The sequence below is a fragment of the Garra rufa genome, chromosome 17 (genome assembly GCF_049309525.1).
Source record: "Garra rufa chromosome 17, GarRuf1.0, whole genome shotgun sequence".
Classification (NCBI taxonomy): domain Eukaryota; kingdom Metazoa; phylum Chordata; class Actinopteri; order Cypriniformes; family Cyprinidae; genus Garra; species Garra rufa.
Window position 1 is genome coordinate 32,029,723 of NC_133377.1, and position 21,418 is coordinate 32,051,140.

General features: G+C 33.6%; 1 protein-coding gene across 1 annotated transcript in view; it reads left to right on the top strand.

The window, feature by feature from the left end:
- cacng7a (calcium channel, voltage-dependent, gamma subunit 7a) overlaps nucleotides 1-20,206 on the top strand; it is a 33,798-nt gene extending 13,592 nt beyond the window's left edge. Inside the window, exons 3-6 of the mRNA XM_073822491.1 lie at nucleotides 1,590-1,676; nucleotides 3,175-3,315; nucleotides 13,367-13,512; nucleotides 15,897-20,206. Coding sequence (XP_073678592.1) covers nucleotides 1,590-1,676; nucleotides 3,175-3,315; nucleotides 13,367-13,512; nucleotides 15,897-16,349 — 827 coding nt within the window. The 3' untranslated portion in view covers nucleotides 16,350-20,206. The remainder of the gene's footprint in view (nucleotides 1-1,589; nucleotides 1,677-3,174; nucleotides 3,316-13,366; nucleotides 13,513-15,896) is intronic.
- The last annotated feature ends 1,212 nt before the right edge of the window (nucleotides 20,207-21,418 follow it).

The window sequence follows — 21,418 nt, forward strand, 5'->3', positions numbered from 1 at the left end:
AATTGTGCTTATTAATTGTGCTTATAATAAGAAGAAAATCTCCATACACTACCAGTCAAAAGTTTTTGAACAGTAAGATTTTTAATGTTTTTTAAAGAACTCTCTTCTGCTCACCAAGCCTGCATTTATTTGATCCAAAGTACAGCAAAAACAGTACAATTCAATTTTAAAATATTACTACTATTTACAATAGCTGTTACCTATTTAAATATATTTTAAAATGTAATTTATTCCTGTGATTTTAAAGCTGAATTTTTAGCATCATTACTTCAGTCACATGATTCTTCAGAATTATTCAAATATTCTGATTTGCTGCTTAAAAAACATTTATTATTATTATTATTATTATTATATTGAAAACCCCTAAGTCTGCAATTATTTGATCCAACGTTCAGCAAAAACAGTAAAATTTTGGTATATTTTTCCTATTTAAAATAATCATTTTCTATATGAATATATTTTGAAGTGTAATGTTTTTAGCAATATTACTCCAGTCACATGATCCTTCAGAAATCATTCTAATATTCTGATTTGCTGCTCAAAAAAACATTTTCATTATTATTATTATGTTATTATGTTTTTTAGGTTTCTTTGATGAATAGAAAGTTCAGAAGAACAGCATTTATCTGAAATAGAATCAATTTAAAGCGTCCTTGCTAAATGAAAGTATTAATTTCTAAAATTCTTTAAAAAAAATGCTGACTTATGCTGATTTTTGAATGGTATATAGTGTAAATGTTACAAAAGCTTTTTATTTCAGATAAATGCTGATGTTTGGATCGCTCTATTCATCAAAGAATCATCAAAGTTTTAAATAGTGATAATACTAATAATAATTGTCTCTTGAACAGCAAATATTAGAATGATTTCTGAATGATCATGTGACACTAAAGACTGGACTAATGATGCTAAAACTTTTGCTCTGATCACAGGAATAAATTACATTTTAAAATATATTCAAATAGAAAACAGTTATTTCAAATAGTAACAGTTTTTTAAACAGTTTTTGCTTTAAATAAATGCAGGATTGGTGAGCAGAAGAGACTTCTTTAAAAAAAACATTACAAAATCTTACTGTTCAAAAACGAAGGAAATGAAGTGGGAGAGAGAAGGGAGATGGGAAAGGTGCGAGCCGGGACAAACACCCGAAGCGCAACAACGCTATATGTCGACGTGCTGCCCATGAGTCTGTTGGCACCGACAGCACCCTTTATATTTCAGCAAGGGAGCCTTATATTTAAAAAAACAAAAAAACAAAACAAATAAAACGTTATATATTTCTTATCCTGCTTAGGCTAAGTCAGGACAGCCACTGGCACAAAAAAGATGCATGATGCTTCTGACTAAGTGCAATGTATACGTGTAGTGCATGTGAGTTTTCTCACCTCTCTTTTCAGTGTTTGAACCAAAATCATTGCTGTGTTTCTCTCTGTTTGTCCCTGTCTCCCCTACTGTCATTGTCAATCTCTGTCCCGCTCTGCCTCTACTCTCTCTCTGTCTCTCTTTGTGTCCCTATCTCTCTCTTTCTCTGTCTCTCTTTGTTCCCCTGTCTCTCTCTCTCTCTCTCTCTGTCTCTCTTTCTATCTCAGGGCCAGAGAAGGGGAGATGTGTGGCATCTGAATACTTTACCGAGCCAGAAATAGAGATCACTACTGAGAACACAGCCAATATACTGAGTAAGAAAAATTAATGCACTTTATGTATGAAGACAAATTAATGCACTTTATTATATATGAATACAAATGGAAAAACAATGGTGTAAGTATTTATTATACATTATTATATTATATTATATTATATTATTATATTTAGGTTCTGTAACTGATAATTTTTTCTTAAATTTTCATATATTATATTATATTATATTATTTAAATGTATAAATATATTTATATTCTTTAAATATTCTTTAAAAAGCATTTTGCATTTATAATAACTGTACAAAAATGTTACATTATATTATATTATATTATATTAGTTAAATATATAAATGTATTATATTAGGCTATATTTTAGGTGCTTCAGCTGGTAATTTGCTTTAATTTTTCTAAACGTTTTTAATCACCTTTTAATTTACTAATTTGCTTTAATTCTTTTAAGCATTTTGCCTTTATAATAACTATACAAAAATGTTCTATTTCATATATTAAATTTTTTAAATCTATAAATATATTATATATTATATTTTGTAAGCATTTTGCATTTATAATAACTGTACAAAAATTGTATATTTTGTATATTATATTGTATTGTATTTATATTATTTAAATGTATAAACATATTATGTATTATATTTTGTAATATTATAGTATATTAAATTATATTTAGGTGCTGTAACAGATGGTGATAAAAATGTTTGGGCATTTAGCATTTATAATAATTATAGCAAAATGTTATGTTACATTATTATATTATATTATACTATACTATTTAAATGTATAAATATATTATATATTATATTTTGTAAGCATTTTGCATTTATAATAACAAATTTTTTTATATTTTGTATATTATATTATATTATATTTAGGTGCTGTAACAGATGGTTATTAATTTATTTGGGCATTTTGTATTTATAATAATTATACAAAAACGTTATATATTATATTATACTAAATTATATTAATATTATATTTAGGTGCTGTAGCAGATAATTTGCTTTAAAATCTTTTAAAGCATTTTGCATTTATAATAATTATACAAAATTAAGTTATTTCATATATTATATTATATCATATTATACTATTTTGAATGTGTAAATATATTGTATTAGGCTATATTTTAGGCTCTGTAGCTGGTAATTTGCTTTCATTTCGAAGTGTTTTTAATCACCTTTTAATTTAATAATTTGCTTAAATGCATTTTGCATTGATAATTTTACAAAAATGTTAAGTTTCATATATTGTATTATATTAATATTATCATTAAAATTTTGTAAATATATTATATTTATATATTTTAGGTGCTGTTGCTGGTAATATGCTTTAAATTTTAATAACCTTTTAGATCATTTTTTAAATACAATTATTATATGTACAATTTTTTATCAATACCAAAAAAGATTAAAAATAGTTTCAGATGAAGCATGTCACACTTGACTCACTTGACACTTGATGATTTTGAGAGACTAAAATGTCATTGTTTCATTCTCAAAGATTTTTTTCTGTCACTGTTAGAAATGGTCAGGACAGCCACCCCCTTCCCTATGGTCTCACTCCTCTTTGTGTTCACGGCCTTTGTCATAAGCAACATCGGCCACATCCGCCCTCAGCGCACCATCCTGGCCTTCGTCTCTGGAATCTTCTTCATCTTATCAGGTAAGTTATACGGAAATATAATGTATGAAAATCTGCTAAATCAGATTTTGATTCTCATTTTTGCTGCCTATAGTTGTGTATCTGCTTACATATACTCTAGATTAGATCCTGTTTGTTGATATCCAGTTTCAGTGGTGAGCCTGGTAATTCTCCACAACTGTGGACGAAATCAGGCTGAGAATCCCACTGAGAGGTTTGCATATTTAATGAATGGTGTTCCCGATATCCATCTATGGTAATGTGCGGTACACAATATCCATTAAATGCTCCTTTTTACTCGCAAACAGTAATTAATAAGAGCGGGTCTCTCTGATCCAGTCGACAGAGCTCTGCCTAACAGCTGTCATTTGCATTCGGCTAATAGAAACAGATTGTCAAGAATGTCAAAGTGTGTTTCGATTTGACTGATTTACATGCAAAGTAAGTCTGGTGCGCATGAATGTTCTGAAAGAAATCTTCTAAACTAAATACATACCAGATATATGTAGGGCTGGATTGATACCAAAATAATATTGCAGATTAATTGCTAATTTTTTCAAGGTGTACCAGTATGTTCAGACTGCACTGTGGAGCTGTGAATTTCACAATAGTCAGTGTGGCTTGAAGACAGCGATGTGGCAGAACTATATCAGTTGATTGTATCAGTTTCCTGCTGACAGCTGTACAAATCAGCCTGCAGGAACAGATTTCCCATGAAGGTTTAGAAAGCTGGTGTTTGAACAGTTCTAGAATGCTGGAAGGACGGGTTTTGAAATGGCACTCTGGAATATTTCATTCTAGTTGCGGAATGCTGAATTCAGTCATATATATTCACACATCTGTGTTACTGATGGTTGTCCCAGGCTACTAATTTCCTACATAGCTGAGTTTTGTGTCTCTCGTATCATGTTGCAGTCTCTTCTCAAATAATATGATCAACTCCATACATGATACAACAGTGGTTCTCAATGTTTTTGACTCCTTATCCACCCTTTTCTTTAACGTGGAAGTAAGCCTATGGGTGAAACTTCATAATTAAGATAATACATTAAAATAATATGGTAAGACACACCAGTTTGCAATATCAAGCCACAAAATGAGTTGTTTTGTACAGCTAAAAATAGCTGGACGCTGATGAGACCGGAATCCAGACTTTTCTCTTACGGAAAGAAAGATGTGGATATAGGCTACGATAATTCCTATCTCTGCTGATGATAAGGTTTATAAAGTCAATCAATCAGTCAAGTTAAATAGAAGGTATGTAAAGTTTAAATGAAATTACAAATGGATATTTGATAGGGCTGGGTAAAAAAAAGATAGATTTCTCAATTTGAATCAATTCTCATTTTTATTAAATAATATTGATTCTTAAATCTCTTCTAATCAAGAATCGATTAGTCTAGCCTGTTTTCAGTAAATAAATGGCACATTGTAGCCCACATCTTATCTAATAAATTGCAATAAGCTTTGTGCTTTGTACTTTTGATGTGAAACTGAGGCTCATATTTCAAATTCTGTGCATTTTATTACAGTATTCAAACATTAAACACGTTTAGTTCAAGAGAAGCGGCAGAACTGATCATCTCCTCTGCTTTAATACCAGTTTCAGCATTAAATAAACATGAATGAACATCAGATGTTAAAAGAAAAAGTGCAAACTAGCAAAATCCGTATCCTGTCTCATATAATCGCTCAAACAGTGATTCAACCACTGAAAGACTTAGTATACTGTAACAGCTTGTAAAAAATGTCACATCACATTAACCTCAGAAAAAACATATTCGGTGACCATAAACTAGAAAAATGCTAGAAAAAAAACTGTAAAAAAAAGTGTAATTTAAGCGTTTCTATACAAATCAGTTAACTTTAACGTTCAATATTATAGTAATGTATTACCATGGATTCTTCAGTATGTATATTTTACAGCGTTAGTAATGATATTTTTTTCCTTTTTTTAATTATTATTTTATTTAAATAATAAAATGTGATTAATTTTTAATGCAGATGTTCTAATAATTGCATATTCTTAATTAAAAACTAAATATGTCAGTTTTAGCAGTTTCTAGCATTTTAGTTATTTTAATATATTTTTTATTTTGTATTGATTTTATTTTCAAAAGTTGTAGGAAGTCATGCATTCCCCTTGGAAGTTTGCTGGGGCCCCCTGGTGGCCCGGCCCCCTAGTTGAGTACAACTTGCACATAGAAAAAATATTTTTGAAAGAAATTATTACTTTTATTCAGCAGTGATGATCAAAATGACATAATCTGATGTTACAAGGGAATTATATTTCAAACAAGTGCTGTTCTTTTGAACTTTCAATCTATGAAAGAATCCTGAAAAAAGTATCAGTTTTAACAATTTATTAAGAATTATGTGAGCAGTGTTGGGAATAGTTACTTTTAAAAGTAATGCATTATTGTGTTATTCCCTAAAAAAGTAATTAATTGCGTTTTTATAGTTACTTTTTATGAAAGGTAATTTGTTATGTTACTTTTGCATTCTATTTAAAAAAAAAATAAAAAGTTCTATTTTTTAGCCAATGTAAAAGCCACCAAAAAGTGAAGTGAATATACCTCAGGCTGAAGGAAAAGTAAATTCACATCTGTATAGTAGAAAGCAGGAGACGAAGGTTCAACAATAAGAGGGTCTTTAGCAATAAAAAAAGTTTATCTAAAGTGATTTGTGCTTATTAGTATAGTTGAACTAGATCATCAAAGGTCAGCAGCAAAGACATTGGCTAAGAAAAAGGATATTTGTGTTATTTAACATTTAATTATTGCAGGTTTGCGTCATATTCTGAGTTTGCATTTCACATGAATTAATGTATGTTCACATTTAGTGTTGAACTACAGTAACATCATATTTTCACAGCGCACAGAACTTTGTACTTTGATTTCTCTCAACATGGGGACGGGAGACTTGTCAGTCAATAAATTAGAAAACTAGCATACTTATTTGAAAAGTAACTTGAAAATTAAAAAGTACTGTAATGCATTACTATTTATTTCAAATAATTAATCTTTTTACGTAACTTGCCTTACTTGTAATGCGTTACCCTCAACACTGCATGTGACATGCTGGACTAATGGAGTTATTAAATTGTAAAATTTATTAGGGGCCAAGCACCGAAGGTGCGATGGCACCTATTGTATCCGTTAGGATTCTTATTATTATTATTCTTCCGCTCTTGAAGTCTATGGCAGCCCATAGAACCGCTTGCGGGAAAGTTGTATAATTTGGCACACTGATAGAGGACAGTCTGAAATGTCACCATAGCCAATTTGGAGTCTCTAACTCAAACTCTCTAGCGCCACCACTTGTCCAAAGTTGCACTTTCTTTTTGCTAATAACTTTTGAACCGTAAGCCACAAAATCAAAATTATTTTTTTCTCTGAATCCTTGGGTCATGCCGAGTCGGATGAACACCAAAATTCAAAAATCATAAGGTTTAGTTTTTTTTCTATAATTAGTTGTTTGAAAAAACTACTTTTTCGAACTCGTCCTAGACGGTTTGTCTGATTTTCACCAAAATTGGCTCAGATCATCTTCAGACGATGCTGGCAAAAAGCTATGGAATTCAAGTTGATTGAACAAACCGTTCTCGAATAACACACAAATTAATTCTACAAAAAGTGCATAAAAATGGATGTGAGGCCATATCTCCGCAACGGTTTGTCGTATTGAGACCAAACTTGGTGTGTGTTATAATAAGCATGACCTGAGGCTACCTGCAGTGTTTCGTCACACTGCCACCTAGTGGTCAGGAGATATGAAAAATGGCTATTTTAGCTTATAACTTCTCAATGGTTTGGCCAAAAATCTCAAAACAGGTTTCGTTAGATTCGGAGGGGCATGCTGAGTCGAACCATATCCGATTTTCCCATGTCAGCCATTTTGGGCGTCAGCCATTTTGAATTTTGTTATAAAATGCTATATTTTACGAAATTATGCAAAAATTGGCCGAACTTCCTGTCCGCCATTTTGATTAATGTTAAAAACCTACTTTTGCAAACTCCTCCTAGACCGTTGGATTTTCTCCAAATTTGACTCGGATCATCTTCAGACCATGCTGACAAAAAGTTATGGATTTCATGTCGATATTCGAAACCGTTTCCATTTAACGCATCAACGAATTTGCTGAAAAGATGCCCAAGCGCATCTGAAGCTGTATCTCTGCAAAGCTTTGAGATATTTGCACCAAATTTTGTATGTGGCATTGTCACTCACACTGATTACTAGACATCAATTTGGTAACAGCGCCACCTATTGGTCAAGAGTAATAAGCTATTCATTAACTACTAATTTTGAAATTTCCAAAAATTTTAATTAATGCAGATTGCATTAGCCTATTGTAATGAGACTGGTCTCAAAATATTCCTTGGGACATGCCGACAACATGGATACCAATTGTGCTACAATTGGACAAACTTCCGCTCCGCCATGTTGATTCATGTTGAAAACATACTTTTTCGAACTCCTCCTACCGTTTATCCGATTTTCACCAAAATCAAGACAGATCATCTTCAGACTATACTGACAAAAAGTTATGGATTTCGTGTTGATAGATGAAACCCTTTTCGTACAGCGCCGCTACAAATTTTAGGCTTGATGCCAAAATGATTCTGAAGCTTTATCTCTGCAAAGCTTTGACATAACGACACCAAACTTTGTGTGTGCCTTTGTCACCTCACAATAAACACACCACATCGATTTGATAACAGCGCCACCTGTTGGTCAAACCTAATAAGCCATTAAATTATATCAGTAGGCGTTCTACATCATTTTTCTGTCGTTTTGACTAAAATCATCCTGAAATGGCTTCTTTTTACTTATTGTTGCAGTTGGTCTGCTGTTCCTGCCATCCTTAGCTCCTCATTTTCCCCTTTCAGGGCTCTAGACTAACTTTTTGCACTGGTTGCACTGGTGCGCCTAACTTTTTTTCTTAGGTGCACCAGCACAAAAGTTAGGTGCACCCAAATTTTCAACCGCATCACATTCAACACCGCAGTTTTACAAGTTCACTTTTTTTTTACTTTTTTATTTTATTTATTTTTTTAATCCCTGTCCATATAGGCAATATTGACTTGTAAATGATTAACTAACAATCTGGTCAATATAAAGTTCTTTATTTGAAGCATATTTTTCCCCCAGTACTTTACCCTACTTTGTGTAATAACGAAAACATTTCAGTGAAAAAATAAGTCCAAAACTCTCTATTTTAATGTTTTGAACAATAGGGCTCTAAAATTGTTTTTTTATTTTATTTTTATTTTTCAAAATTCTTGTTTTAATTTTTCTCATAATCAAATGAAAGCATAAACATGTATTTATTTTTAATCAAATGAAAAATAAACCTTTTTAATTTTTGGCAAACATATGATTTATAAATAGGAATATATAAACACCTACATTATACTGTACAAAAGTAATACAGGACTAATATTGTTCTGTTTCATGTTAAACCGTACTCTTATTTTGACAGGTTGCCATGAAGTATCTGTGAACAGTATGATATGATGCTTTCTCAAATGAAACGGTAAAAGTGACACAGTAGGTTTGGAGATTGAGTTTATCTGTTCATGTGAGATGCAAATGCTAAAAAATTAGCGGGAGCGTCACCGTGAACGCTTCAGTAGCCTATACGCGTGTAGTTAAAAAAAAATACACGTCTCCACCATTAATACATAGAGGCAAACGGAACATGCAGGATTCATTTTAAACGGTCTTTTTGCCTTTCAGTTTTCATAGACACTAGTCCATATCGCGATTTGAATTAAGTGACAGACCAACTTTTGATTTGTCATTCCAGAAATCAACGTATTACGTGTCATTCCGCGCCATAGTAAATTCGGTTTTTATGAATGGAGTCCGCGATCCAGTCCGTGTTTTTGCGGAGGAGGCATTGTAAACGCTTGACAATGTAGAGACAACCTGACTGCATCACATGCATTTTCAAACGTACACACACGTACAGGAATATCTGGACCACGGACAATCAGAGGGGGGGCGGGATCCGTCCTTTATCTCTGATTGGTTTAGACCACGATATGGGTCTAATGTGTGTCTGTTGTTGAGCAACAGGGAGACTTTAAGAGTGACGGAGTTTCGTTTTTTTCCCCCTCGAACGGCTGGTCGCACCGGTGCAACCTTTGATTTTTTTTAGTCGCACCATTGAGAAATTAGGTCGCACATGCGACCAAATTGGTCGCACTCTAGAGCCCTGCCTTTGAATGCTTGGCCCCGTAATTGCTGCTTGCAGCTATATTTTATGAATATTTCTGTTTTAACTGCATTTGTGATCAAATAAATGCTATAGTTATAAATTATATAATTGATCATTGTCCTGGGTAACTGATTTCCTAAATGTCCTTGCTAATTATATTTATCTCATATCACTCCTTGCTTCTTTCTTCTCACAACTTTGAGTTGAAATGGCTATATTCACAATCCAGCATCTTGCATAACTTATTGCTTAATTGCAGCACTTGATTTACACTACTACGTGAGACCATTTACACTCCAATCAAAACAATCAACATTTGCTAATTAGAATACAGTAAATCATTGAGTGGCTGTTAAAATCTAATTTGCCTCACCGTCTTCATTAGATGTCAGGAAATGAACAATGAGGCAAAAGCAAGGAGTCAGCAGCAGTGGGAGAGTGAAGAATCAGCAAAGCCCCTCAATCGTTTGCACAGAGCCAGGTCGACATGTCCCATGCATTGCAGCCGATGCGGCTTTAATGCACGCACTACTGCAGTTTAATAATAATGGATTCTGTAGTACGACTGCAGATTCCTGTGGCAGCACCGGCAGCCGTCCAACACTGTGCCGTGTAGCGCTGCATCAGGTGCTAATGTTACATTTAGCTCAGCATTTTGTACTACAGAATTATTAATAAAGCACAAGACACCACAACAGCGCTGTTGCAAAATGCTGAACACAGACACTGCAAAAAAAAAAAAAAAACGCAGTCTGATGTTCTAAACTGTAGTATAGAAGGCAGGTAGATCTAGTCTTTTTGTATCCTGCTTGTGCTTGTCTGGGAATATATGCCCTAGTGTGACACAGCAGTTTAATATCCAATGTCTTGCATTCCTAATGCGAAAAGGAAATATGTAAGCACATTCCTTGTCGGTATTCGCAGCATAGACAGCTGGCAGTGACAGACTGCGATAATGTGTTTGATTACGCCAGAGGCTTTTCCTTACCACTGTCTCTCTCCCTTTTTCTCTTTTTTTTCCCCTCCTGCGCTCCACAATTACCGCAGCAGAGCTTTCTCCATCATAACACAGCAACATTTGAGCACGCTATAAATGTTAATGTTTCCCGGTATGACAGGTTGCGTGTTGGTGCGCTGCTTTATCGTTCCCTCTTTGCGCCGAGCTTTCAGAAGAAAACAGTGTTGACTGTTCAGTAGCGTGATAGGAAAACACTGCGGCATCAACTGTACTTTTATCTAGATGTTTACAAGACATGTTTGTTTCTTTCATTTGTCATTTACGTTGAATGCTTTTAGGCCCCTTTTGTGTGTACATAATAGTTTCTCCCTTTACTAATGTGAACTATGCGGCTTTCAAGCTATGAAAATTGTGCTATTAATTGATCGATGGAATGCTTTTCATGTGAAGGATGGCAACCATACACAACATCTTAACATCACTGCAGCAACTTTTATATAAGCTGTACTCACATTTTCTAAATAAATGTTCCCTTTAATCAATAAAAAGCCTTAAACCAGCATAAACCCGGTTTTAGAGGGCTTATCAGCTGGTCATTTAGAAGTCCAGCTAATTACAAGCTTAACCAGGCTGGGAAACCATCTTAAGGGAAAACTTTACTTCCAGAATAAAATTTCCTGAGGGACTCCACACAATCCCAGCCGAGGAATAAGGGTCTTATCTAACAAAACAATTGGTTATTTTCTAAGAAAATACAAATTTATATACTTTTTAACCCAAAAGTGTTTACGTGCAAAGAAAGCCAAATGCTCTTTACAAAAAAAGGTAAAACAATGATAAGACCCATACTCTTTGGCTGAGATTGTGTAGAGCCCTTTGAAGCTGCATTGAAACTGCAATTTGGACCTTCAACCCGTTGGCCACCATTGAAGTTCACTATATGGCGAAAAATCCTGGAATGTTTACCTCAAAAATGAATTTAAATGAATACATCTAATATCAGCAAACCAGAGCCCGGTTAGCTTGGTCTTTTGGCTAGTTTTAAAGGGTTTTGGGGGATTTTTAGTTGGTCAGGAGTCCAGCTAAACACGAGCTTGGTCAGACTGGGAGACAGTTTTAAACTAGCTAAGATTAGTTAAAACAATCTGAAAACCAAAACCTGAGCAGACCAGTCTTTTAGCTGGTTTTAGAGGAGTTTTGGACAGTTTTCATCCGGTCAGGCTTGGAGTTCAGCAAAACACAAGCTTGGCCAGACTGGGAAATCATCTTAATGGGTTAGTTCACCCTAAAATGAAAGTTCTGTCATTGATTACACACCCTCGCGTTGTTGCAAACCCATAAAACCTTCATTCATTTTCAGGACACAAATTAAGATATTTTTGATGAAATCCAAGAGTATTCTGACTCTGCATAGACAGCAACGAAAACAAGTTGACAAAAAGTCCAAGATTTGGAAACTAATGTAGCATAATGAGAGATTTTCAAGAAATATTACATCAGTGGTTCAACTTGAATTTTATTAAGCTTTATGAATACTTTTTGTGCACAATAAAACAAAAATTACAACTTTACACAACAATTTCTTCTCCTCCGCTGGCTTCTTCAGCAGCTGCACACCCATACGCCATGATACTCTTGTGAACGTGCATCGAAGACTGACATGGAAGAGAAGAAATTGTTGCATAAAGTTGTTGTTGTTTTTTTTTGCTTTATTGTGCACAAAAAGTATTCATAAAGCTTTGTTTTCTTTGTGCACAAAAAGTATTCTCAGGGCTTCATTAAATTACGGTTGAACAACTGATGTCACATAGACTATTTTAACAATGTCCTTACTACTTTTCTAGGCCTTGAGCATGTCAGTTGTGTTGCTGTCTATGCAGGGCCAGAAAGCTCTTGGATTTCATCAAAAGTAATTAATGACAAAAACGTAATTTTTGGGTGAACTCTCTTTAATCTCTTTAATCTCTTTATGCTGAAAATCCTGTATCTAATTTGGTGTTCCTGGTCAGAAATGACCAGCCTTTTAAACATTTCTTTTAAATCTCTCTTTATGCAACAGTATTTCCAAATCTTGGACTTAGTCTTTTTGTCAACTTGTTTCTTTCAATTAGCACATTTGTTTTTCTTGTTGGAACTGATTGATCATAGGCATTATTGATCTGAGCTCATGCACCTTAGTCTTTAAGTGAAAACAAAAAAGGATTGTTTATGGATAATTTTGGTAATTTGCTCAAAGACTGAGGTGCTTAAGCTCAGATCAATGAAGTCTACAATCAACCAGGTCTAAACAAAAATACTAAACCTGTGCTAATTAAAATAAAACAAGCTAACAAAAAGATTGAATCCAATTATTTTATTGTATATGGGCCATTCTACAGAACTGGTCCAAACTGCTGTCCCACAACCAAAAAACACATTTAAAAAGGATTTGAAATATTCAAATCTTAGATGTTTACTAAGATCCTTTTATTATCTATTAATACCCCAAATAATATTTAAAATATTAGTAAGCTTACTGTAAGATCACCATTTAGTGTGTACTTTTAATTGGGAGATGGCTGTCCTGAACCCTAACCCCTAAATGTATGAATTTTGCATTTTATTCTATTGTTGTTGTTTTTTTAAAAATGCAGTAAAAAATGAAGTAAAAAAAAAATATATATTTTATATGTAAGTTATTAAACTTTATGCAAAAAAAAAAATGTGTCCCGCATTTTCATGTCAAAGTCAGAGTTGGAAACATCTTAAAAGATTTATATTTTTCCAACAAAAAAATTTCAAGATGTTTCCAACTCTGACTTTGAACCATTTCTGTATATACATTTTGCATGATTTACCTCTTTTCTGCTGTGATTTTACTGTCTTTCCCCTCTTTTATTCACTCTCAGGTTTGAGTTTGGTGGTCGGCTTGGTGCTGTATATCTCCAGTATCAATGATGAAGTGATGAACAGGCCTCGGGAGCCGGAACAGTTCTTTCACTACCGCTACGGCTGGTCATTTGCCTTTGCTGCCAGCTCCTTCCTGCTGAAAGAGGTCAGTCACAGAGAGCAGCGACTGTTAACACTCGAGCTGACTGCGTGTGTATTCTTATCATTGAGCTCACTTCATTAATGTGCAGCTGTGTTAACAGCTTTCACTGCTGTTAGCTCCTAAACCAATAGGTCTGCCCTCATCAGTATGCATTAATTTTAGCCTAGCTTTTGCTGGGGTGAAGGCTACATATTTCCGTTATGCTGCATATATGCTAATTCACGAAGTTCAGTGCAGCAATTTGTAAATGTCAGCATCTACTGTCTGCAGTAACCTCAACTTATATTCTTATGATGTATATGCATATACAGAGGGGTCCAAAAGTCTGAGATCATACATTAAAAACATAATCTAATTTAAGCCAGGAAATAGACAAAGTTTTAGGATGAAATTAGTAGTCTTTCTAACCTTGGCCAGTTTTGTGCACCATCATGTCTGGGGGTTAATAAGATTTTTAAATTTAAAGCTGCAGTTTATCTGATCAAAAATACAGAAAAATTTTATATTGTGAAATATCATTACAATTTAAAATAACAGTTTTCTAGTTTAATATATTTTCTATTTTAATATATTAAATGTAATTAAATCCTTTGATGATAAAGCTGTTTTTTGCAGCCATTACTTCAGTCTTCAGAAATCATTCTAATATGCTGATTTGAAGTTCATTATTATCAATGTTGAAAACAGCTGTGCTGCTTAATATTTTTTCAAGATTCTTTAATTAATAGAAAAGTCTAAAGAACAGCATTAATTTAAAAAAGAAATCCTGTGTAACATTATAGAAGACTTTTGATCAATTCAATGCATCCTTCCAAAATAAAAGTTTTTTTATTTACTTTTTTTTAATTAACTGATCCCAAATCTGTAATTTTACCATTATTTATTTTTTCAGTTTATGATATTTAAATTGCAATTAAAAGAAATCAGAAAGGTGACTATATTGACAAAATAGCATGATCTCAAATTCCTTATTGTTTTTACAAAACTACTACAACGTACACTACCAGACAAAAGTTTTTGAACAGTAAGATTTAATTTTTTATTTTTATTTTTTTAAAGAAATCTCTTCTGCTCACCAAGCCTGCATTTATTTGATCCAAACTACAGTAGAAAATTGCAAAGATCCAAAAACAGTAAAATTCTTTGAAATATTTTTCTTATTTAAAACCAGTTTTCTTTGTATATATTTTAAAATGTATTTATTTCTAGTGATTTTCAAGTGATTTTCAGCATCATTACTCCAGTCTTCAATGTCACATGATCCTTCAGAAATCATTTTAATATTCTGATTTGCTGCTCAAAAAATATTTTATATTATTATGTTAAAAACAGCTGAGTAGAATTTTTATTTTTGTAACATTATAAATGTCTTTATCATCACTTTTGATAAATTTAAGGCATTCTTGCTAAATAAAAGTGTTCATTTCTATAATTTCCTTTTCCAAAATATAAATAAATAAATAAATAAATATACTAACTCCAAGCTTTTGAATGGTATAATGTATAATATTACAAAACCTTTTTATTTCAGATAAATGCTGATCTTTGGATCTTTCTGTTTATCATAGAGTCCTGAAAAAATGTACTGTTTCAAATATTGATAATAACAATAATAAATGTTTCTTGAATGGCAAATCACCATATTAGAATGATTTCTGAAGGATCATGTGACACTGAAGACTGGAGTAATGATACTGAAAATTCAGCTTTGAAATCACCAGAAATAATTTACATTTTTAAATAGAAAACTGTTATTTTAAATAGTAAAATATTTCAAAATTCTCGTTTTTTTGCTGAACTCCTGATCCTGATCTTACTGTTCAAAAACTTTTGACTGGTAGTGTAATAAAAACATTGAGGACACAATTTCTCTTTGAATTTTGTAGAGTGCAGTCTACAAATGTCAAATTGTAATTCAATTTTGGCTTGATACATTGTGACACATTTTTTTCGATTCTTTAAACTGAAAGTACCCAAAAACTGCATTTCATAGCATAACAACATTATAGCTTATTCCATCAAACTACATGAATACATTTTGAATGTCAATCAATGCAAAAAGATGTTTTATGCCCCCAGATGGTGTGGTTACAGCTAACTGGGTCATGCTAACCAGCCAAACTCGAACCCTTGGGCAGACACCATTTCTAATTGGCTAGTTTTCGGCTAAAAAAAAACACAAGCTCAACCCCTGACACCTTTTTGGATTTTTTGCATAGAGAAAGACTGTCGCAGAGAAAGGTGCGATTTCTCAGAACATCTATTTGCAGTGATACCTGTTAGGTTGTAGGAACATTAGTGTTCCTGTTAGATTATAAGAACATTTTATCTGCGTAATTGAATTTAAAGTGAATACTTTTAGTGACTGACTAGTTTTGTTGTGCCAGGGTGCTGGGGTCATGTCTGTCTATCTCTTCATGAAACGTTACGCCGAGGAAGAGATGTACCGACCCCACCCTGCGCTGTATCGCCCTCGCCTGTCAGAATGCAGCGACTACAGCGGCCAGTACCTCCACCCCGACTCGTGGCCGCCTCCTCAGCGCGGACGCAGCGGCTCTGAGGTGTCAAGCGACATCTCCATTCAGCTCAACCAGACCCCGCTGCCTCCGCCGAAAAGCAGCGGGCCCTCCAATCCGCCCTCTTCCTCGGGTCCCTCCTCCGGGGCCAGCTATCACCTCCCACCTGCTTCCACCTCCTCATCCTCTTCCTATCCTCACACCATCCACTCCTCTCATTCCGGTGGCCACGCCCCTCAGTCCCTCCCAATGGCCACGCCCCCATCTGCAGTCCCGCCTCCTCGCTATCACGCGCATATGCGTATGAGCGCCTCCCCCTGTTAGATTTCAGAAATATAAACAACAGAAATATGGGCATAAAATTAGATAAGAGGAGAAATCTCCAGAGACTATTGGAGCAAAAGGGTGCTAGGTTGATAAAAGGTAAACGAGAAAGCACTTCACTTACAATTCTGTGCCTGAATGACGTTTAACATTCTCAGAGCGAGATTAATAAGTGAGGGGAATAGCATTTATACATATAGAAAGAATGTATGGAGGAAAAAGAGAGCAAAACAGGAACAAGGTACAAAACACTAGTTGAGAACAATTGTATACGTATATAAATTTGTATGTAAAATGTTTCAATCTTATTGCACACCATTTTTCATCTCCTCATATGTCACGAGCACCAGGCTATTTATACCATTTCTTGTTTATACTAAAGCAAAAAGACACGAATGTGCCCCAAAGGTGGCGGATTTCTTTAAAAAGTGTCGCAACAAACAGTTTCTGTACATAATGTATCAAAAGCAGTAGTCATCTAGTGTAGTCCAAACATACTTACCTACGTTTTATCATGTGGGCAAAGAAAACTCGATTTGTCCTTTACTATGGATTTGTAATGTTTTTAGATTTGTACATCAGGGTAGATGTTCTACAAAGCTGGCTGAGGATGTTGTACGCTTGGCCTCACGGCCCTCAATATGCCTTGTGTTTTCTTGTGCTCTCATATTCAAAAAAACTATGTTTTAAAAAACATTTAGCACGATACAAAAAGGAAACGTTTGACAATTTTAAACATATTAACCTAGAACGGAGGCTGACTCCTATATGAATTCACTGTTCAGTCATCATCTTAAAAATGCAGCTGTTACGTATCGTTTATTATTGATATTATTGCTACGACTATGAATTAAATTGTTTATTATACAAAATAAAAGTAAACCTATGTATATGTGTTGATGTTTTAGAGTAATATGGGAAATAACAGCAGTCAAGGAGAGGAAGATTTCAACAGGATAAAACAATGTTTTGTTTTTTCACCTTGAGCGCTCCTGGTATATTGCTCCATCTACTGGTCAAGCACTATTAGTGCATTAAAGAAGCAATGAAGTTGTATGAAATCTGTATTCGATTCATTGACTAAAATGAGGCAGATGAGTCAGCACTTTCATACCTGGTGCCTGCGGATGCTGCATCGATGCAGTAAAGACAATTTGTACAGTATGATTATTATACCCATAAATCCGTCCCTCTTCTATATCCCTTAATTAATATTAGCTAATAGATATTATTATACCAATCTGTTATGCCCTTACAAACTAATATTTTAATGCACAGAAGCTTGAGATATTTTCCAGAGTGTTATAACTGATAGAGTTCATTTTTGTTGTAAATATTCAAATCATAAATAGTTCTAAAACACGTATAGTTATAAAGAACAGGACTGGCTCCTGCTGGATAGTAAAGAAATACATAGCATAATTTATATTATAGCCATACAAATGAAATATGCAGACTCGAATGATTTATGGAAAATTAAAAGAGCTTGAGGAATGATTTTTGAATCCTAATATTTATTCAAACATTGCTGATGGTACAAATTTAGTCTGCTTTTAAGTCTCCAATGTGGATATCTGTTTATGTTTCTTGTCTTTTACTAATAATTGCGTTATAATGAGCTTTCTGCTCTCATTGTTCCGGTTGACATTTGTTGTTGTTGCGGTCTACGCTGAGGGTCTGGCTTATAAATATGTATGTACCATTTCGCATGACATTTTTTTTTCTTCATAGCCTTTTTCTTTTTGCTTTTTCCCGGTGGGCTGTCCTTTGTATTGATTTGTCTCTCTCAAAGTCCCATTAAGCTAAAGCTGCCTCACTCATTTGACTTGTCTTTTCCTCTTTTATCCTTCATTTCTCTCTCATCTCTCTCTCTCTCTCTCTCTCTCTCTCTCTCTCTCTCTCTCTCTCTCTCTCTCTCTCTCTCTCTCTCAGCCTTGCTGTCTTTCATTTTCTGTTTTCAGTTATTAGTTTTGCATGCCTTTCATTCCATAATGCCAAAGCAATTGTGCCTGACTTAAGATTTAAGATGATGATGACAGTTATTATTATTATTATTAATATTATTATTATTATTATTATTAAAACTGTGGCATTTCTTCTTTGTAATCTGGAATTTGCTTAATAAAAAAAAACTGAAAAAAATTGCACATCAAATGAATTGTTTTATGTCCAGAGCATTTCTAATGCATTTACTGTATGCTTGTACAGATACATAATACTATATATAAAAATGCAACAAAAAAACAGCAACGTTATTATTTAATTTGCTGTCATAAATAAAGACACCTTCAACATTTCTCACATTATCACAGGTTATTGTGTATAGTTTAGAAAATGGTAATAAAATATAACAAGAACTCAATAGTTAAACTGTGTCAGAACAAATTCATCTTGATAATGTCAGATAACTTTAATAGAAAGGTAACAAAACATAGTCAGGTCAAAGTGTTAAATCAAATTTTTGGTCCCAAATTCTTTTATCAATTTTACTGGTAGTTCACTGTATGAAGAATTTTTGGGTATATGTCACAGCTTCCTTTATTTTGCTATCCTCACTTACATAAATGAACTATAGTGTCCTGTACCCACTAGTAAAAAAATATCAAAAAATATACCTGCTGTCTGAACAATTTTTGGTTTGACTGTAACAAGGACAGTGTAAAATAGTGTTACCTTTTTTGTAAATTAGAATTTTAGAATTCATGAGAAGCAAGTATTTTGTGCAGGCATTGGAAAATTCGTTTTTTTTTTTTCTTTAAAAGGACGTGTAAAAAGTCTAGGTCACATTTTACCCTAAAATGAATAAATGAAAATGACCAAATGAACTAGATTTAGCTCAAAGCCATTTAGGACTATTTAAAAAAACTATTCAAATTATCTGACAATTTACAAAAAGACAACGTCAGTAGAGTGGGGTAAGTTGAGCCAGTGGGTAAGTTGACCCATCCCCTGTATCTTGGCAGCTGTACACTTTTACTGTCATGTGACCATGTATTTCGGAGTCACATGTCATTTCTGACTGTGAAAAGGAGAGACACAGGAGTGGAAGGCACCCATTTACTTAAAAAAATTTTTTTTTTGGCTTGTCAAAGTAAAATTTTATCATAAAATATTTAAATGCTGTTACATGAAAGCAAATTGATCCAGTTCTAAAAATATTTATGATGCATATACATTACATACATTTAGCCTGAATTGGTAAAATAGCTAGTTTTTTTCCAAAATGCCAGCTATGGGGCAAAGTGAGCCAAATGCTGTGGGGTAAGTTGAGCCAACACTTTAACTTTCCCCACCATAAGGCATTGAAAATCTTAAATCTTATACTGGTATAAACTGGTATTTTAATGTGATATTACACAGATCGTTTAGTTTATCATATTTATATTATTTGTACTTTATTTGATAGGGACAGTGTACAAGTGCAACAAATCTTTCTCTGAGAAACAGATGCTTTTCCTAATCAAATATATCTTTCCACTTGTACTCCCTAATGGTCTGGTCGACATTGCAGAAAAGCTACCATGCCAAGAATCTTTTGACTAAATTGTTTTTTTAGTTTCAGTGACATTTATTTCTTCATTCTAATATAGTTTTAATTTCATTTTACTGAACAAACGCTCTGTTTAGTCTATTTTTAGGAAGTTTAAAACTTTGGTGTTCAACGTAGTTTTAGAAATGCAAACAATTAAAGACTGATAATTAAACTTCATTTGATTTGATTTTAAATGAGCTATGTTAACCTGGGGCAAACTGAGCCACAGAAACACTTTTTAAATAAAAAGCCATACTTTGTCATAGATACATTCTGATCACTTAAAATGACAGGAAACATCCTGAAATTACTTTCATTGTACTTCTGCCTCATCAAGGACCACATAAGTAAAAAATGGCTCATCTTACCCCACTCTCCTCTACATGAAATAATTTAAATAGTATCTAAATAATTGTATTTTTAGTGACAGTAATGAGAGTGAGAGGGTTGCTTAACTGGGATGAAAACAATGTCATAATTGAAAAAATAAATTCAAAACAAGCTTAAGTTTCTTTTTTTTTTTTTCCTCTGATTTTAGGGTGAGATATGACCAAGACATGTTTCATGAGATTCACCCTGCTAATTCTTTGAGGTTTTAACTTCAGTTTTGACAGTTTCATCAAAAAGCAATTGAAAAACAGGTAAGTGTCTAAAGTTGTCTGTGTTTAAGGTTTTGTGTTGGTTAAATATTCCAGGATTTTTCTCCATATAGTGGAGTTCAATGGTGGCCAAAGGGTTAAACAACCAAATTGCAGTTTCAAAGATACAGTGGACATGAACACAGCTATATGCCTGATTTGTAACTCTGAGATGAAATGCTGTAGTAATACTACAAATCTGCGGAGCCATTTGACAAGACATCACCCAGACGTGCAGATTCTAGCACCCCCGCAGCCTAACCCAAGTACCCTTTTAAGTGTACTTAAAATGAAAAAAGTGTTTATATACAGGTTTGTAGCTCTTAATTTCCTTTTATTAATTAACCACTTGTAATCTTATATTCACTGTTAATTTTTTTATAAATGTAGGATTTGTATTAAATCTATATTCATATTGTCAAATCAAGAATTGAAATCGAGAATCGAAATCTAATCAAAAATCGAAATTGAATCGAATTAAGAACTTGAAAATCGAAATCGTATCGAATCGGAACATCTGAATCGATACCCAGCCCTACTCATCCGGGAGTGTTGACTTTTCACAGACTCCCAACTTTTGAGCCTGATCGACTGAAGTTATGGTTGCTTGCTCTTCGTCACACGCAGGCTGTTGTGAACACGTTCAAGACAGTTGGACATTGTGGTGGATCAGAGGTAAAAAATTATATAAATACTGTTCAGTTTCTTGCACAGACTGATTGTTTGGTCTCTTAAGACCTCAAAATATTGTCACAAGCTGCAGGGTTTAATTTGGTTTTGTCTGTGTATGTTTTTTTGACTCTCTTAAAGCCGTGGAGCCCATTGACAAAATCTTTGTGTTCTACTGTCACCTACATCTTGAATGCCCTGGGGGTAAGCAGGTAAACATCACATTTTAA